This window comes from Aulostomus chinensis, chromosome 19 (assembly GCF_037954235.1).
Source record: "Aulostomus chinensis isolate RoL2024-O1b breed Wild chromosome 19, RoL_Achi_v1.0, whole genome shotgun sequence".
Lineage (NCBI taxonomy): Eukaryota > Metazoa > Chordata > Actinopteri > Syngnathiformes > Aulostomidae > Aulostomus > Aulostomus chinensis.
The window spans coordinates 3,512,123-3,531,114 of NC_141338.1; the positions used below are offsets into that span (position 1 = coordinate 3,512,123).

Sequence of the window (18,992 nt, forward strand, 5' to 3'; positions counted from 1 at the left end):
CACACACACACACACACACACACACACACACACACACACACACAAAGAGCAGAGGGAGGCTACTGTTCTGCAAATGATGAGAAACTGTGTATGTACTATTTTTCAAAGTCCTAAAAATGGAGAGAGAGAGAGAGAGAGAGAGAGAGCGAGCGCTGCAGTTGATTTACCTTTACGATGAATCTGCTAATAGCGAGAGCAGAGATTTTACAGCTCATAAATAAAAGGTTACATTACCCAACAACACGGTTTATCATAATCAGAGAGAGACCCCCTTAAACCCTTATTTTCAAATTTGTGTTTCACAAACAAACAAACAAAAAAAAGCAAAGTAACACCAAAGATTTCAACTCCGCCGATAAGCTTGCGTTTGCAGTGGCTTTGGTGCGTCGGTTTGTGTTCGCTTCACAAAAATCCCACGGCACTCGGTGGAGGGGTGCAGCATCGGCCGAGGAGGAAGCCGCGCAAATCAGTGGCAGATTGGTTTAAAAAAAAGTTTAAAATTACTTCTTTATTTTTTTTTTACATTGGATTTGTTTAAGGCAGTCTTGCTGAAGGTAAAAAACAAACAAACAAACAAAAAAGTTCTTGTTTCTGCTTGTATTTGATGGCAGTTGCTTCGCCAAGCGCTCATTGCCTCGGTGAAGCAACTTTGTCAATTCATTCCTCTGCGATTTCAACTGGAATGACACAATTTATCAAAGGGAGATCTGAGATATTGGAAAAAGAACGAGCGAAATCATTTTTCTCCTTTTAATGAACCGAATAAAACACTGCAATCACTGTCACCTCCGAGCTCTGCAGTTAAAATGGAGCTCTATGACACCACAGTCCTCCTTTTAATTTAGCAGAGCGTTAATTGTTGGTGGAGGAGCGGCGGACCAAACAGATGGACTCAAAACCAGGCAGTCGGGGTGCAGGGTGGACCTGGAATGTGCCAATAAACCACAGCAAACTGAAGCTTTCACTGCATATTTATTTCAACACAATACAGTATATACACTTTCAGAATTGCAAATCTTAGAAAAAAAAAAAAGAAGAAGAAGAAGAAAACAATTTGGCGTATGGGACCATGAACAGTGGCGAGCAGTGTGGCTGTCACGCTGTGACAACTCAACATTCATAGAGCATCGAAGTCTAACCTTGAGGACAGAGCGCCTGATGATGTTTCAAATCAAACATACACGGAAGCAAAACACCGTCTAGATAATCATTTTATAATATAATAAATCATGGAATATTATATCATAAAATACCATTTAAATATCCAACATTTTCAGCCATCTGCAATGACAAACAGAACGCTATGGACGAGGGAATGCAACAAGGCTTTCGATTTCTTTTTTCTTTTGAAAGAAAAGCGGATGAAGAATCAAAATAGCAAGAACCTTGACTTGAACTCTCATCACGTCTGCAGGATTCATATACTTTTATTTAAGGTAGCATTGTTTTCTATTTCCTCCACAGAAAGGCATAGCCCTTCCATAGAGAGGGAAAAAAAGAAAAAAGAAAAAGAGAGATCATTTTGAGGCCACGAGTCAGAACTTGCTCCCTCAGTTTAGTTATCTTAACATTTATTTGTGGCCTTTGCTTTTTTGTATCTTGTCGTCTCAAAAGAACTAAATGGAGGGAACAAGTTACCTGTTGTGGCTTGAAAATATAGATGTTTTCTCTCTCTACGGCCACTCCAGGACTCCGTACCGTCCAGATCTCAAGACTATGAGAAAAACACGTTACAGCACACTTAAGCTGAAATAGTAGCACTACTTTAGGCTGGATTTTTCCAAAGACACAGTTTTTTCTTTTTTTCTTTTCTTTTTTACACACAGCTTTCCTGCGCGCACGCACGCACGCACACACACACACACGCGCACGCACGCACGCTCACTGAGTTAATGTAAAGGACGCCTGACACTGAGCGGCGTCAGGTGACGGGCGCTCACACGGTTGTTGCTGTACGTTCCCGGCACCAGAGACAACAGGATTAAATGCTTCAGTATTTGTAGGAAAACGCACGGGTTGGGGTGGCCACTCCACCTGGCAACCAACCGCTCAGCTTGCATACTTGCTTCTTTGATATGCTCTAAAATAAAAAAAAAAACCAACAACAACAAAAAACCACACATTCTGGTCCGACTGATGACACCAAACCCACATGGTGAGGCGCAGCTAGTTGGAAATTCAATGGTAACGTCCTGGTGTTACCCATTTATCTGTGATTTTAGTGATGCACAGCACATTTATCAAGAAACAAAGCACATAAAGCCCGTTTTTATAGGACGTGTTGATGCGCGTGAAAACAGCAACGTAGATGAAATACAATCCAAATGAAAACTACAGTAGAAGGGCTTCACATTTGGAGTGAACAAAACACAAAAATGTTTGGCAGCATAACTCTTTTTGCCTTTTCTTTTTTTTTTTGTCCAAGCTGCAAGCCAAAAAAAGACAATTCCAGCCAGGTGTCAGCGCCCCATGCCAAAGAATTGTACGTTTCCAGACACTAAATCTCATCCAATGTAACCTCCACTACAACATTTTTCATAAAATCTTTATGAGGTTGCATAAATCAAACTCTTGACACTGCCGGCTGGAGCTGCATCGCGAGGTGGAAATCACTGCAGATTACTGAAGTTACTGGAGAGCAGCAGGTCCACTCTCTCTGCCGTAAGTCTTCAAACTCTCCGTTTGGTCGTCAAGACAACATTTCCCTCTCAAGCCTCCAGTCTACAAGTCCAGTTATTGTTTGTGGGGTTTTGATATGTTCCTGTGACGTGTGGGATGGAGAGTACAAGCACGTGTCTGACTGCTTTCAGAAGGAAGAGGCGCCATTCAGGCCAAACCCGGACAGATAAAAGTGGTACTGAGCGCTGCAGGAACGATGCATTTTTTTCGGCCAGCACCCATCGCCATGGTTCCCTTGACCTTAAGCCAATTGGGATGAGACTTTTGTCCAGTCAAACGATCTCAAATGAACCCAACTTGCATGATTTAGGGAGTGTAAATGCAGCTTCTGGAATTAGAAAGCCAACGCCAGGCTGTGAACAAACGGCACCCTGGATGCAGGATTTCAGTGTCCCACAGTTCAGCTGCACGCTTAGTTTGATGTCCCTGACAACCTCTGAGGTCTCGTTCAGCGAGTGGGAGCAACAGCTGAGCCTTCAGCAGCAGCACTCATGCCTGCGCGACTCTACTGCGTCTCTTGTTTTCTCCATGTACAGTTTTCTGCCGGTGCTTTGGTGTCACTCCAATACTAGCAACTAAAGTCTCTGGTTCCAACTGGAATGGAGCTTTGAGAGCTGACTGACCTCAAGATTATGGAAGTTATGCAGAACCTAAAGAATTTTCCAGCAACGCCAGCGTTACGCGCGCCCGTGCAAACCACCAGCTGAGGACCTCGTGCAAAACGCAGGGCTTTCACCTTCTTACTCTCAGTGAGAAATGCAATATTTGGAGATAGTTTTGACAATCCTGCGGTGTGTGGGATACATAAGAGAATAATAACTCATGATTTGCGCAACGAGTGCAGCTAATAATGCCTCTCCAAGAAAAGCAAAGTTCGGCACCGTTAGCCAACTCCAGGGCTCCGTTGGTGGTCCCCTTTACCAGACTGTCTGCTCTTCCTGGCGAGACTGAGGGCCACTCATTCACAGCTGAACGTGCTTAAGGTTAGCTGTCTTATCTAAATAATTCTTGAGCCCAAATGGAGGGGAGAAGTATTAACTCATCCATTTTATGTGAAAGTCAGTGTCGCCCTTCACTTGAGGCTGACGCTGATGACTGCACAGATGAAGGGAGCTGGAAACAACCACCGGACACTCTGGTATCAAACAACTTAATGGACCTCTGACAGAACAATTAAGAATTGAAGCTCGGGTCCCTGCTCGGAGGCTCATGAATAATTCAAGTCCGTATTACTGGAAATGTCTGAAACTCTATGGAATGAAGAGGACGATAACCTGGTGCTTCATGAGCAAACCAGGGTTCTGTTTATCTGAAGCTGCTTCAAGAGGGGTGCATCCTGGCGGTCGTGGTACTAGTACTACTGCTACTACCAAAGGTTGTTTGGCGGCGGTGCTAACGACGGGTACGGGTAGGTCTACCGTCGAGAGGTTACATCTGATTGGGTGACCTCAAGGGTGGTCAGGTGGGGACAGAGATGGCTTGCTGGAGCTGGCTGAATTATTCATCAAGAGTCAGTACGTGAAAAGGTGATACCCTTCATCTAAATACAACAACAACATCAACTGTTGCAATAAGTAGACGTCCCTTTACTTTTGGCTGCATCTTTTCTTTTGCCACTTGGCAGCCATTGCTGCTCAGGTTCAGAACTCGCCGTCCAAAAACAGCCTCCTGTGAAAGTCGTCCAATTCAGCCTGTGACAATGGCGACTCAGTCTCCTCCAGGTCTAACTCTGCCAAACTTTAGTCTGATTACAAAGTGACCTTTTCAGGTGATAATGGAGAATCAGTTCCCTCCCGTATGGGCGGCTTGTCTGAGCTTGTGGCGTCCTGTGATCCGTAGAGATAGAACAACAAAGGCTCGCTGATAGAATACAGGTCTTCATTATTTCCACTGATTATTTGGTCGTCACGGTTCACAGAAAACAGATTTTCTGGAGCTCTCACTATCAATTCAAAGGGGATATTGCAGTATATTTCCATGATTACACAAGTTCACAGCTTTCTGCCTTCCCACTGTAGAGCCAGCATGAACACACGCGGACCCGCATCCTCCTTTGTCAGAGTGAAGATCACGTTGCGTCTTGGTTAATCAAAGACACATTCGCTTTCTCTCTGGGGGTCAAAAATAACGGCTGAATAAAGGGCCACGGGAAAAAAAAAAACAGCAAAAACAAAACCAGCTGGTTGAGTTACATTAAAATTAATTGTTCCTGCTCAAGAAGTCGTTGCAGAACATCTGCAAGTAGTTGTGTGACATTCATATGGTTACAGGTTCGCCATCAGGAGGTGATCCTGACTGACGTTCCCATCCAATCTAAAAATGTTCACCACAACTTCCTGAAGCCCACTGTGACAACTGACTGATCAACAGTCCAGAACCCCTCAAATACAACGTTTACTACAATGTCCGAGCAAGAAGAGCAGCACCTTCCTGTATCTGGGAAGGTGAAATATTCGGGGCTTTTGCCCGAGAAATGACATTGCAATCATTAAACCAATTATAACTGTCGATTACTTGTCTCCACTGATCATTGCAGCTCTTTGTTCCCAAAGGCTAGTTGTTTCCATTCAGTGTTTATGCTAAGTTAAAGTTATCATGCCAAAGATTTATCTCCCTTTTCTGGCAGAGACAGTTATTACAAACAGCTGCTGACATGTGTGTACATCATCAGAATTTAATCTATTCGGTCTGATAACGTTTGGAAAATCAGGGAGAGCCACATAATTATTTATCCACAATCAAGTTAGCGGCAAGCTAATAGGAAGTAGCCGCCTGGGCTAGCATAAATATCTGTAGGCCTACGCATAAACTCCATCTTTCATGAAAGGCAGAGAAATTTACATGGCGGTGATGGTTTTAATGAACATTGTGTGTTTGGCAGGCGCTCGAATGTGCGGGACATTCATGAAAATATGAAGCATGAAAGCTTTAAGCTAACCGGCTTCTTGCTGTAGCCTTTTATTCAGTTGACAGACTGTTATTGATCTTCTCGTCTAACTCAGAGCCAGAATAGGAAGCACTCCTTTTCCAAAATGTCTAAATATACCTTTGGGAATCCTCTCAGACGGCAGTATTATTTCAGTCAGTCTGGGCTAATCCAAGATGGTTAAATACTTCTGCTGAGACAGTAAAGAGTGAGAGAGTTGCAGAGTTACACTGAGTCACATAAGGATTTATACACTCCCCTCACTGGATATTTTGACTGGAGCAGACATCTAATCAGATTTAAGGGTTAAAACCATGCCTCTGCACGCTGGAAAGGAGCCTAATTCATATGGAATTCGCTTTTGTTTGCAGTCCAAACAGCGAAGCAATGCAGCATCACGGGAATCATTTGACTTCCAAAACATGGCGCTGACACAGCTACTATGCATCTTTCAGAAAATTGGACGTTTCATGTCTTTGCTGAATACAGTTTTGGATGCTTACTCGGGCTGACTTCTTCACTGCACCTTTCAAGCTGAATCAGTTACGTTGATGGAAAGAGAGAGCCAACGCAGAGTTCAACACAAAGTCACTTTATTCAATGTTCGGGCAGGTGGAGCAACTGAACGTGGCGAGGTTCCTGATCAGGATGTCTTTGCTCAAGTGGATGCTGGCTCTGCCTGGGAGGAGAAAACCAGGAAGTGAATCTCCGGCTAATGACGTGAGATAATCTGTTCCGAGCAGCTCCAGCGAAGCCACACATCAAAAGAAAGAATTTGAAATCCAAATTGAGGAATAATTTAGTCATAGGAGTCTGGAATTAGACACAACCAGCGATGTCTGTCTACCATCTGTCTGGTGTGATGTCACTTATCACACGTGGGCTACTCATTTTCCTCCAGACGGACCAGAGACTGATGGATGGACATGGAAGGGTGGGATGTGGTTGCCAGGTGAAGCACAGATTGTTTAACTATTCCTCCTCTGAAGTCTTTCCTTTGACTGTGAGCTTCAGCTGCGGGAGAGAAAATGTTCCAGTGCGACATCGGCGCCTTGTGGTCCTGCAGCGTGTGTTTTTGGGAGTTTCTCAAACTTGGCTATTACCTCGGCAAAGGATGTAATGTCAAGTGATGGGTTTGTGTGTGCGCGTGTGTTTGATTGTGAGCAGGAGAGATTTTGATTAAATTTGCTGGAGAGATTATTACTCTGAACAACAGATTAACTTTGGGAGGCGATCTGGACTGCTCTCGGCCGTCGGCAGGATGTGGGTACTCGCGGTATTTCTGAACATGTCACAAATGAATTTCAATCAAATTCCTTGAGCCCGAGTGAAAAGGCTGAAAGAATATTATGGAAATCCTCTTGATCCTACTCTTGATCTGTCATCCAGAGGACCAATTTTCAATATTGTAGTAATTATCTTAAAAAAGAAAAAGAAAAAAAGAAAAAGCAAAACTATTTGTTTTTGCTCCTTTCCTTGATTTTCTCCCCAACTGCACATCGTCAGTCCAGCCAACCAAGCTGCTCTGGTTGTGGCTGCACCTTTTTGAGCGCTGGTGAGGAGTTTCACCAGGGGGACGTTGCACGTGCGAGGATCACGCGACGGGTTGAGGGGATTGTGAAGAAAATGCGTGAGCTGATACTTCCTGTATATCCTGTATCCATGTGGTCTCCCAGGTGAAGGTTGGTGATCTCTAGTAGTCCAGGTGATCCACATCAATTTAACACAGAAAAAGCCATTAAGCAATAATCTCTTATAAACACTACTATCTTTAGCATGTGTGCATCATCAGATTCTTTTACATGCTAACCAGCATGAACTATCATGATCAATGTCTGGTCCCATCACGATATGTCCTGACATTACGATCCGATATTCCTTTAGTCCCGCATTTTCATCTCGCAGTGACTTCATGGACACGATGAAGGAAAGAAAACCGTTCATCGATATGGAAAATAAATGGCAACATAATGACATTACACTAAATGTTTCGCCAGCTGGGAGGAGCGTTCGAGGGCAGCACCAGCACGTCCTGTCTGGTGAAGGTCACAACACCACCCTGACCAGCATTCTCTCTGAAACGTCCTCCGTCCTGTGCAGAGAGTCGTCTCCGCACGGATCTCTGAGCGCAGTTCATCAAATGGGTCTTCAGAAGAGTTTCTCAGTTGAAAGATAACTTGTCCATATCTCTTTCCGAAATGTTCAGTTGGTGCCTCTAAGTAACATAAATATCTCTCCCCGTGTTTCGGTTTAGCGGAGTTGCTCCTTCTGTCACAGTCCCAAACACCTGCAGTCCTCTTGCATCGTCTCCTCCGCACCATAGGTTAGCTAGTAGGCCTACACCCGATCACTGGTGTTCATGCAGTAAAGGTTCGTCAAGATTTGTTCTACTGGAGACCAGTCCTACCCGAGGTTTGAGAAGTCAGAGTCTCGATCATCTATGCTGGCGTTACGGGGGGACTGGATCTTCCCGATTTCTTCGAGGGCACTGGCCAGAGAGTCCAGGTCACCTGAGTCTGGGTGCTGAGCTTCCCATAGACTCAGAATCACTGACGACGGGCTCTCCTGACAGGCAAAGTAGCACAGGTTCCTAAAGGCCAGGGAACACGGAAGATCATTTTAGTGTAGATGACAAGGCCAGAGATAAAAGCTGAGTGTTTACATGCCAGTTGGACCCCTCCTGCCTTCAGAACCACCTGAATTCTTTGTGGCGCAGATACTAAAAATGCCTAGAACATTCTCAGACATTGTAGTCAACGTGTGACACCATTGCTTTGTGTATGCACAGCAGATTTGTGGGCCGCACCTTTTAACCTGACGCTTCAGATGGTAGGCGGAGTCACACAGAAACTGTTTGGAAAAGGAGCCTAATCTACCCAGAGGAATATAAGGTCACATGGATGCGTACACCACTGAAGTGTTTTTCTAGTTGTGTGTGTGTGTGTGTGTGTGTGTGTGTGTGTGTGTGTGTGTGTTTGTTTCTTTCCCCACAAGAGCTAAAATACCATACACCAGACTCTCAGATCAGTCTCCAGATGCTCAAATCTCCCAGGATTTATTACTCAAAGTGGGAGGAATCAAACACACGCTGGGGACCTGAGCTGAAGTCTGTCGATCGGTGACATGCGGAGGTCCGAGCAGCCACGTTACAGCACGGATGAGATTTTGAGTTTGTGTTGAAACATGTTCATCAGTTAAAAAAACACTCACAGTCTTGCTGGGTCATAATTCCCTCGTCTCCAGTTTGCTTCACTATGACAGTATAATTGGGGGTCAGCGTCATTTCCAGTACGGCGTGTCCTTGTAAAGAAAACATAGTGGGCGCGGGAGTTTTCAGGGGCCGTTCATGCAGCTAACTGGCCTTTAGTTTAACTAAAATTGACCCAAAGTTAATTTGAGAGAAATCGTGACGTTGTATTTTCGCAGAAGGCTTCATATCATCCTTGTATATTCAGAAGCCATCAAGTAATTTGGGTTGGCTGAGGACACAACGGAGACGGCAACATTTGGTTCTTTGTTTGAGAAAGAATCATTTCATATTCTCTTCCTCTGCTGCTGTTACAGCTTCTCTCCAACAGGGTGCACTGTTCCCTTGGAGTGAGAGTTTGCTTGTGGCAGTCTCCCCTCTTCTCCTCTCCATCCCTCTCACTCTGCTCTGGATGATGACATTCCCCAAACATTCAGGGAAATAATTACAAAAATCAGCTTAACTAGGTGAAGACATTCCCTCTTCATGCCCCCTGGTGTGTTTGATTGGGTTGAGAAGACTCCAAAATCCTTTCTCAGCCTTCAGTCACACATATTTGTTTTCAGTGTAAGCAGAGTTGCTTCATCACACAGTTGCTAAGTTAACTTTTGCCTCTCATGTTTCAGACTGACAGCGCTGATTTCCAGGACGTTCTTCCTCGAGTGTTTGACGGAGCTGAGATCTAAGAGTGTCTTGATTATTCACTTCTCCTCTGAAGCGCAAATCCTGATCGCTCGTCACCAAACAAGTAAACTCCACCACAGCCTACGCAAATACTGACCTGGCACAACCTCGCGAGAGCTTAGCAGGGTTTGGAGGCTGGAGCGCACGCAGAGATGCCGCTAATGAGGAGTGTTAACATGAACACAGTTTTTCTGGCCAGAGGCTGGCCTGTCAGCGGTCGGAGACTTTCCCTCGGATTTCTGCTGTGCAGTTATGACGCTGCTGAAGTTGGACCTTCCATCCCGCCTCCCTCCCTCCCGCCTCCCTCCCTCCCTCCTGCCTCTCTGCATGTGTTTCTAGATCTATAATGAAATCAGCAGCGCGGTGTGTCACTGAAGGCTGGTTGGCGATGGGAGATTAGGGCTGACACGGTGCCTAAATTCCACATTAACAGTATTCAGAGCGAGGACAGTTAGCAGAGAGACTAGAGGATGCAGCGCGTCTGCTTTCTAGTCACCGCTTACTGAGTCCCCGAGTGGGCGAGACACAGAGATATAGGTTACCCTCACGCCTCAGCTCATTCGTCTGAACAGATTATGGCATCTAATTGATCAAAATGGGTTAACAAATTACATTTTGCGGCTACAAATCATTCAAATTGTGGGAAGAAGTTATATCCTGGGGCAATAAATCAGTCAAATTATGTGGAAAAGGTTATATCTGTCCATCTAGCTATGTGTGTATATATAGATACATGTCATTGCTACAAATGAATTACAAGCTGTGGGAACACCCAATATCGTGTAGCTACGGATTAGTCAAATTCAATGCACGGCCATGAATTTTTCAGTTCATGGGAACACATTCTATTTCGTGGCCATTAATCAAAGCCTGAGAGCAGGTTACACATCATTATGGATCATTCAGATACTGGGATCAAGTTATTAACCCGTGGTGACAAATTTATCAAATTGAGCAAACAAGTAAGATCTCGTGGCCATGAATTAATCATAAGCGTGAGAGCAGGTCACATCTTCACGGCCACAAATGAACCAAAGCATGAGGACCAGTTGTATCCCGTGGCCTTGAATTGATCTAAAAATGGGAACAAATTAAAAATCATATAAACACAAAATATGTTGCTGTCTCACCCTCTCTATGGTGACTGCAGGTCTCCTGTTGTTCTTATTATTAGTCAGACTAGAATATGACCAGGGTTTCTTATGGCTGCGTTTGTTTCACACAGATGACCCAGCAGAAGAGCTGGACACAGTAGAGGCAGAGTGAAATGGAGGCGTCACAGACGATAACTCATACCTGTCTACGTGGAGCTTTTGAGCTAAGAGCTGCCAGTCCTTCCCCTTGGCGTTAGCCATGTCAAAGGTGGCGCTGATTCTCTGACGGATGGACAGGGGAATTTTAAAGGCCCTTGACCCAGTCTGGGAGGTGATGGTGCAGTCCGACTGAGCGAAAAAGGGAACCACTCCCTTCTCATTCTGGCAGCAAGCAAAAACCAAGATATGAAGACAAGGACAAGGACTTATCAGGACATTTTATACATGAAAAGTTCCCTGAGAGGCTCATTAAGCAGACCCTTAAATCAAATCAAGAGTTATTCAGTGTGCTAAAAGAACCGATTAACAAGCCGAGCGACTGCCCACGCAGCCAGTAAGCACACACTGTTTCTTTTCAAGAGCGCTGCTCACCTCCACCACCGACGTGTAGACCTGGAGGATCTGCTCTTCGCCTTTGACCTGCCGTACGCTGATCTTGCAGGAGAGCTGAGACGAAGAGTGGCTGTATCGCTCCAAAGAGAAGGCACACTGCAGGGGACGCTGGTTACTGGCCCACACATGAGAGAAGGAGAACTCCTACCGCGCCAGAAGAAACAGAGGGCAGACGGAGAGAACGATTAAAGGATTAGGAAGTGGAGACAACAAACTCATTAAATCCCAGCTAAAGACATTTGTTATGTGAACCCTGCTTTGCCACCCACTTTGCTGTTGACATGATTAATTAAGACCAGAGTGGCCTCTCTAGCCAGTCAATGATGTTACCTAATCAAGGAGTTCACCTGTCAGAGAGGAACCCCAGCAGGCATTGGAGGGATGAAAATGTATCTTGTTAACATTTTGAAAGAGCTGAAGTTATGAGTGTAAAATGTCAGGAGTTATTCCACTGATATTGTAATTTTATTCACAGCTGCCCCATGAAAGTAATGAAGCTACTTTGTACAACTTCTGCTCAGCTCCACATATGGATAGTCATCAAACGAAGGCTATAGGGTGACGTCTCTTCCAGATGCACGCCCAGAGCATTGGCAGAGGTCTACAGGTGTGGACAAGGTAAAGCTGCAGTGCAGCATTTTGGTTTCCATCTTTGGCAGTGACGGGTATTACAGACATGTTGCCGTGTTTCTATGACAGGAAGCTTGTTTGCTGTTACCGTCACTGGAACGACGCACTGACAGAATAATGCAACCATCCATTTTTGCTGTGTAGTTTGCTCCTCCACGAGCCAGCGCTCGAGGGCAACTTTGAAAATTGCACAAACAAACCACTCGAGAACTACAGAAGTGGAGGGGTTGTTGTGGTAAACCAGACTAGCGGCGCGCGAACTGGGAGTAGCCACCTCCAGTAGCCTACCCTGCAGTTGTTGTTTTGGCTTTAAAACGGTGAATAAAACTGTCTTTAGTACCACACAACCCCCGAAAATGACTGGTATCGCCATTAGAATTTGATCCGTTTGGTCTAATAACATTTGGAAAGTCTAGCGAGACACAGAATTGAGTTATTAATCCGCTTCTGAGAGCCTTAGAGGCAGGCTCGGTGGCCCAGCCCGTAGTTTCTGTTGCTGATTGTTTTTAATCATCCGGCAGCCCCTGTGAAATGAGCCCTTTCACTATCAGATTTTGATCGGGTTGGTCTGATAACTCTTTGAATGGCATGATTAAGTTATTTGTCCACATTCATGTTAGCTCAGGGCTAAGCAGAATTATCCCTCTGGGTTGGCGTGAGTCTCTAGCGCACGCTTTGCCGACGGAGCATGCTCAGTATGCACCCTCCAGGCAGCACGGGAATGTCGCCACGGATACAAACCACATAGTCTGAAAGGGACAGTCACAGATATGAAAATATGATCCACTATAGCTTTGAAAGTAGAACCCACAGCTTTAAATTCACACTTGTGCCACATTGTTGGCACGTTCCATCCAATTTCCAACATTCTGATACTTCAAATGCCTTGGAGCTTGTAAATTGCTATCTGTTAGATCTGGAACTGTAATGTGATTATGGAATTAGGACAGCGATGCCTTAATTTACCCAGTTTGCACTGCATTTCCCTCAAATGTGGCAGATGAAAAACAAAAAATGTAAAAAACAACAACAACCAAAAAAACAAAACCCCAACAAAAGCTTGTTGTGAGTGGGTCTAGAAGGCCCATTTCGCCCTCCATCACGAACGACTACCTGACCCAGACGCCGGTGCAGTGAGAACAGGTCAAAAACACAGTTTTGTGGATGAATCATCCCCTCTTCACATCCATCACACAGGAGGACGGCTACTTGTAAGAGGCTCCTTTAGGCGAGAGACGTTAGCCTACTGTCATCTTCCCGGTAGGACCCTAAAATAGCGTCTCTTTCCTCTGCTAGAAAACCTTGTTGGTATTCTGGAGGCAGTGCGGTGGTCTAATTCTGCTAATAGGATGTCACTGGTGGGATAAACATCACAGGGCAGAGCAGAACATGCAGCATATAGACACCTCGCAAGATAACCAAAAGATGTGTGCGTGCCTGCCTGGCAGTCATAATTAATTTTGCAAGGGTGTGCATATGTGTGTGTGTGTGTGTGATAGCTAGTGATCTCCCGCTGTGCCCTTGCTGCTGTCCTTTGGCTTTGATGTGGCCATCAGGAAAAAAAAAAGGGGGGGGGGAACTGGTGGAGGAGAGAGCTCTAATTGAGGAACAGACGACGGCGAGAAGATGAAGGTGCGCAGCTCCTTCTCTGACCCTGACGGCGCGGCGGTAGCGTTAAATTCAAGCCGACTGGTGCACACAGCGAAACCTGCTCGCCGCGATACAGCCGCCAAATGACAGAAGCTGAGCGAGACGAGGTGAAGTTTGAAATTTCTGCTCAGATTATTTTGTAGTTGTGAATTCTGGATATTCGATGTTCACCTGTTTCCTGTAGCGGTCCAGTAATATCAGTCTTTGAAGAGTAACGAAGCAGCAGAACACACAACCTGGGGAGGCTAGAGAAGTTCTAAATGCAGTTGGTCGAACAAAACTTGCCACTGGTATCTTAAGATGTTTGATTTGTGCATGGAAGTTACGTTACAGGAGAGTTTCTCCAAAATTTGTGAGCCTGTAAATACTTTGTGTCGCGTCAGAGGCTGGAGGATGAGAAACACGCCACTAGTCCCCAAGTTACCAGATCTACCAATTCTGTGGACTGTCAGCGCTGTTTTAAATGCGCTCTTCACGTTTTCTGCATCCTTCCATCAGCATTCGGCATGTTTCTGGTGCGCGACGGTGCCAAGTTGTGTCCTCCTCGAAATGTTTGGCATGATCAAGGAGCTCCAGGATTAAAAGAGCCAGTAAAGTTTTGCCAATGTCATCATTTTGCCAGCGCACACATGCACACAGTCTCTCAAATTACGAGTCTGAACTTTCATATCCAAGAAAACTTTACGACAAAACACGGAACAAAATAAAAGCGAACGCAACAAGAGCCTGGAGCGCTGCAGGTGCCTCGTCCTGTCCATAGATGACAAGAACAGAAAGAATCCTTTTTTTTGGACTGAGCCTCTGGGAGGGGTGGCTGAGGCGTTTTCCTTCACTTTGGGTTGCGTGGTGATTTGAAGTCCATGCCGACAGCCTTGAAGCGCCATTGTTAATATCAACAGATTCAATTCAATCGGAGAAGTTAAGATAAGTCAAGATAATCAAAGAGGTGCATTCCAGACTCTGTTTAATGCTCTGCGGTGATAACAATGACATATGTCGGCTCTGATTGGATTCCTATTTAGTCCTTGGGCGCCTCGGGTGTCAGGGGTAAAACCACAAGCTGGAGGACACCTACCTGGCAGGTGGTGAAAGGCTTGATGCTCCACAGCAACTGTGGGAGATCCTGGATGGAGACCTGGAGGCTGAAAGTGTTCCCCTTGAACAGCATCATTTTAGGCTCCTCCAGCAGCCGTCCACCCCTGCTGCGCTCACCTACTACCACCTCCTGAAATGGCAAGGTGTGGTGGGGCGGAGTTAGGCAGTTTTGAGAAAAGAGGTAAATAACACTTTAGAGAGTGAGGTTGAACTCCTGTCCTTATGTTAACCCCTGCTCCTCCATTCTGAGTGGGTCAAAGACTGTAGCTCTGGTAGAACAAACAAGTTTTCCATCTAAAAAATAAACACTTCCCAAGTAGACAGAGCAGCAGCAACGAGCCCTAAAAGCTGGAGATCCTCTGTTAAATGTCTGAAATAATGTCCGCATTAACACGAGCTCAAGATATTTCAATGTTTTGTTCTACGGCATAAAAGAATCACACTCATCATCTTTAGTTTTGAAGCGCCTGTCTTACAAAGGACGGTTGTTAAAAAGTGGCTGTATACTACAGAGGTCGGACCAAACGCCGCCTCACCGCCAGAGGCAGCTGTGGTGAAGCTGAAGCCACTTGAAGTGGTTTGTGCGTAGCTGAACGTGAGCTCAGTCCTTGTACCGATTATAGCTACACTTCAGAAACGCGGTGTTCATCTGAGAAGATTATTTTACAAAACAGAACCTCTTCGTCGCATTAACTTGTCTTTGCCACCACACCAATTTGCATGAAAATCAAAAATCCAACGGAAATTAAAAAAACAACAACCCACGCATGCGGTGGCGACACTTCCAGGGTGGTCTAAAAACATTTTGACTTGACGATGCAAAGAATCACCAAATCGATCACAAGTCATCCTAAGACATCCTTGTGTCTGCGCCACATTTTTGTGTTGTAATTTCCCTCCATAAATCCTCCTCGCTCACCTTCTCTACTTTATTCTCTGAGTGCATGTGTTTTATTTTTGGTAAAAAAAAAGTTCTTGAGTAAGGGAATTAACTCCCAAAGCTTCAGATATTTGTGCCTGTTGTTTTCCACCTCTTCAAATTTGTCTCAAACCATCGAGCGTGAGCCTCCTGGAGGGGATGAAGACGATCTCAGGGCATCGCCCACATCACGGGGTGCATCATCTGGGAACCGTGAACATCTTTACGTGGCAGTTATTGAGGTTTGACGGCTGGAGGAATTGCTGTCGGAGAAGTTCCTGTTCAGCAACACGGCCACTGGGAGATGGTTTATGATTATCGGAGCCAAAGAGGGACTTCTAATTAAAAAGACAACACATGTTCTGAGGTTGTTTCCCTACCCTTTCTTTGCCTGATCTAATTTGCTCTTTGTTAATTAAATGCGTTTCTGTATAGCGTTCCATGTGACAAGTAGTTAACCCCTCGGAGTGAGGCACATTCTCCCCATGCAGCTGCATTGTTCTCCAGAGTGGCGATACATGGAAAAGTTTGCCCTTCTTCTTGCTTCGTAGGCTCAGTCAAAAACAGCTGTTTAAAGGGTTTACAATCTTGACTCCAAATCTCATGCTGATGGTTGTCTCCTTGAGCCACCTCGCCAGGAGTCCTGCTTCACTTTTGACTTCATTCAAAAGCAGAGGTGCACGTGAATAAAGAGATATTGGATGCCGGTGCCAAGAGCCAATTCACTCCACCTCTCCATCAGTCAAACATGGTTATTTGTTCATTTGTTCTCCTTTTGTTGACTTTTGTTTGTGCTTCATAGGACAATTAATTTCCCCTGTGAGCTTGAAGCAGGAATCGATCAGGATCAAGACAGCCAGTACGCTTTACATTTCCCGTCTCTGTGTGCTGTGTGACTGAAAGGATAAGAGCCGTGCACGGAGGGCTCACACACCCGAGGCTGGGCCACACGGCCAGAGAGTTATCTCAGGGATAATGCCTGACGAGCTGTCCATTATCAGGAATTCAGGGACGATGGGGGGGCCTGATTATGGACACCTCAGAGGACGTTATCCTGCTTATACCATGGACGCTTGAAAAAGAAGACGTAAAAGAACATTCAATTTTTGTGATTTTTCACGAGCTGTAATTCTGGCTTCAGACCTAATATCTGGAAAACTCATTACCACCCCACAGACGCTGTATTCATGTGACGTGGGACTGATCGGAATACAAATCTCCGACTGGGAGAGGACTAGGAATTGTCTGAGATAATTCTGGAACTCAAGCGGCCCTCACATATGCAGAAACACAGCGGACCAAAGTCAGTGTTCAGTTACTGGCATTTGATGTACTGAATATCATTTTGTGATCCGATACTGTGTGATGTTGTCAGTACGAACTGCTGCCCGTGTAGCTCGTGAGCTAGATTAGCTACAAAGGTTATTAATTAGCATAAACCCTGATAACAATCAGGTAAAGTAATATTTCAGCATTCGGCATAGAAAGAGAGAATCGAAACAAACGCTCTGAACATCAAAGTTCAGCTCATCTTCTCTGTTGCACCCGAGATGTTGACAAATTACAACTAAACATAAGTTGTTCCTGAGTCCTTCAGATAATTAGACACACATTTTCTCTTCTATGTTTTCTTATGATCTTTTTTGCAAAATATCATCATGATTCGTCTGTTTGCACGCTGGTTTGGTTCTGTTCTAAAAGCCGTTCTAAGAGCAGCAGCGTGTTTTCATGATCCATCATCCGCACCGTTCTAACCGACAGGAAGTTGATGTCACCTGAAAAGCATTGGGCGTATCGTCCACGCAGTAGACCCTGAGGATGAAGCCCAGAGAGTTGCTGCTGTCTGGGCTACCAAACACAGCCAGCCTCAGCCGTTTGGCAGCCTCCTGAGTCAGCGGCTCCCCCACCAGCGCGTAGCGACCCGGATGCTCCAACAGCACGTGACACCTCTGGGCCTCCAGCAGGCAGTAGCAGGATGTGCTCTCCTCGTCCACAGACATCACTTCCTGTGGAGAAGGAATACATCAGGATTTAGTTTGGCGCTTGCTCTCACTTTCCACTCACCATCACCGCGCTAAGCTAAAGAGCAGTCAGCTGGTCTCTGTGGGTCTCAGGTCTCGAGTGGGAAGACGACAAGAAGCATTTCACAAAAAGTTGGCAGGTTCCATTAATCCCGCAAACGTCCCAGTATTGGAATTCTGTCTTGCCGATCCCTTGTAACTCAGTTTTAACTACGCAGCACCAAATCTCAACAACTTATTTTGCGGCAGTTTACAAGAGAGCAAATCTTACCCTTTACCATGATATCGTTTAAAGACTGAGGCATTATTGATTTTGTAGTTTTGAGAGTCCAGCGATACAGAGAGAAGCACTCTATTTCTTGTTTATTAACATTTCAATTACTGTTACGAAGTGTCCGCAGAAGGAGAACGAGGCTTTAAGTGAACCACCTAACTGAAAGCTGAGAACCATCCGGCTTGTGTTATATGAACACTTTGCAGATGTGGTTGGTCGCGCGAAACCTATTATTCTGACTATTATCTATTATTACCTGAGGGGAAAATAGATGAAAGGGAAAATTTAAATGGCCATTCGGTTAAGTAATAAGCTGGATACGGCTTTTGATGGTTAAAAATGGACTCAATTGTTCAGAATATTATTAAGACACCTCACAGACAATAAAATGGAGACTCTCCCTCATATATAGAATCGGTGCGAAGCTGAACGAGGGCCAAATGAATAATGACACATCTCACAAAGCAGATGGGGATACAGTAACGCTGACAAAAAGGATTAGCGGTTGTATCCGCTGGCCAATTCCTCCTCATCTTGTGCTAAATCCTCCCTAAATCACCTCTGAAACATAACGCTGACCCACAGGTCCCCTCTGCATACGGCCAGGCTAAGACATAGAAGGCAATGAAGGGTAATTTAGAAGCCCGCAGCTTCGGAAGCTGCCCCATTAGCACTGTAGCAGACATGAAGGATCTCCATGACACAGCTCGTCCTCACAGGCTGCCGGGGAGAAGTGATGGCGTCAGACCTTAGCGGTATAAAAGTGCAAGCTTTAATGGGAATGGCACTGAGGAGCAGACCGAGAGAGAGAGAGAGAGAGAGAGAGAGGAAGACCTTCATCTCCCTTTCTATCACTAATTCCAGAGATTAGGTTTTGAGTAAGCATCCTTGCTGAGATAAAGGGCTCATTATTTCACAGCGACAGAGACGGGTCCTTGAAAGTCTCCTCCTGTCCGTCCGCCTTTTTCTGCTCTCACATTCCCTCCTTTCTGGTGGCATACAGTTCCAGCCGGTGACAGCTCTTTTGATACTTCCCCTTTTGTGCAACGCGTCTACCGGCAAATCACATCTGTGTAAATGTCACAGCAGGCTGAGAGAGAGACGCGTGCCCTCCAAGGTCATGCACGCTGCTGGGTCACCCTGCCTGCATGATGTCCCCCC

General features: G+C 45.4%; 1 protein-coding gene across 2 annotated transcripts in view; it reads right to left on the reverse strand.

Moving 5' to 3' along the window:
* Nucleotides 1-708: 708 nt before the first annotated feature.
* LOC147243695 (netrin receptor UNC5D-like) overlaps nucleotides 709-18,992 on the reverse strand; it is a 179,008-nt gene continuing 160,724 nt past the window's right edge. For both annotated transcript variants that reach the window (XM_086186476.1, XM_086186477.1), the window contains 5 exons: nucleotides 17,312-17,542; nucleotides 14,598-14,747; nucleotides 11,222-11,386; nucleotides 10,833-11,011; nucleotides 709-8,195 (listed from right to left, as the gene is read on the reverse strand). In XM_086186476.1, the coding sequence (XP_086042602.1) occupies nucleotides 8,009-8,195; nucleotides 10,833-11,011; nucleotides 11,222-11,386; nucleotides 14,598-14,747; nucleotides 17,312-17,542 (912 nt within the window). In that variant the 3' untranslated portion in view covers nucleotides 709-8,008. The remainder of the gene's footprint in view (nucleotides 8,196-10,832; nucleotides 11,012-11,221; nucleotides 11,387-14,597; nucleotides 14,748-17,311; nucleotides 17,543-18,992) is intronic.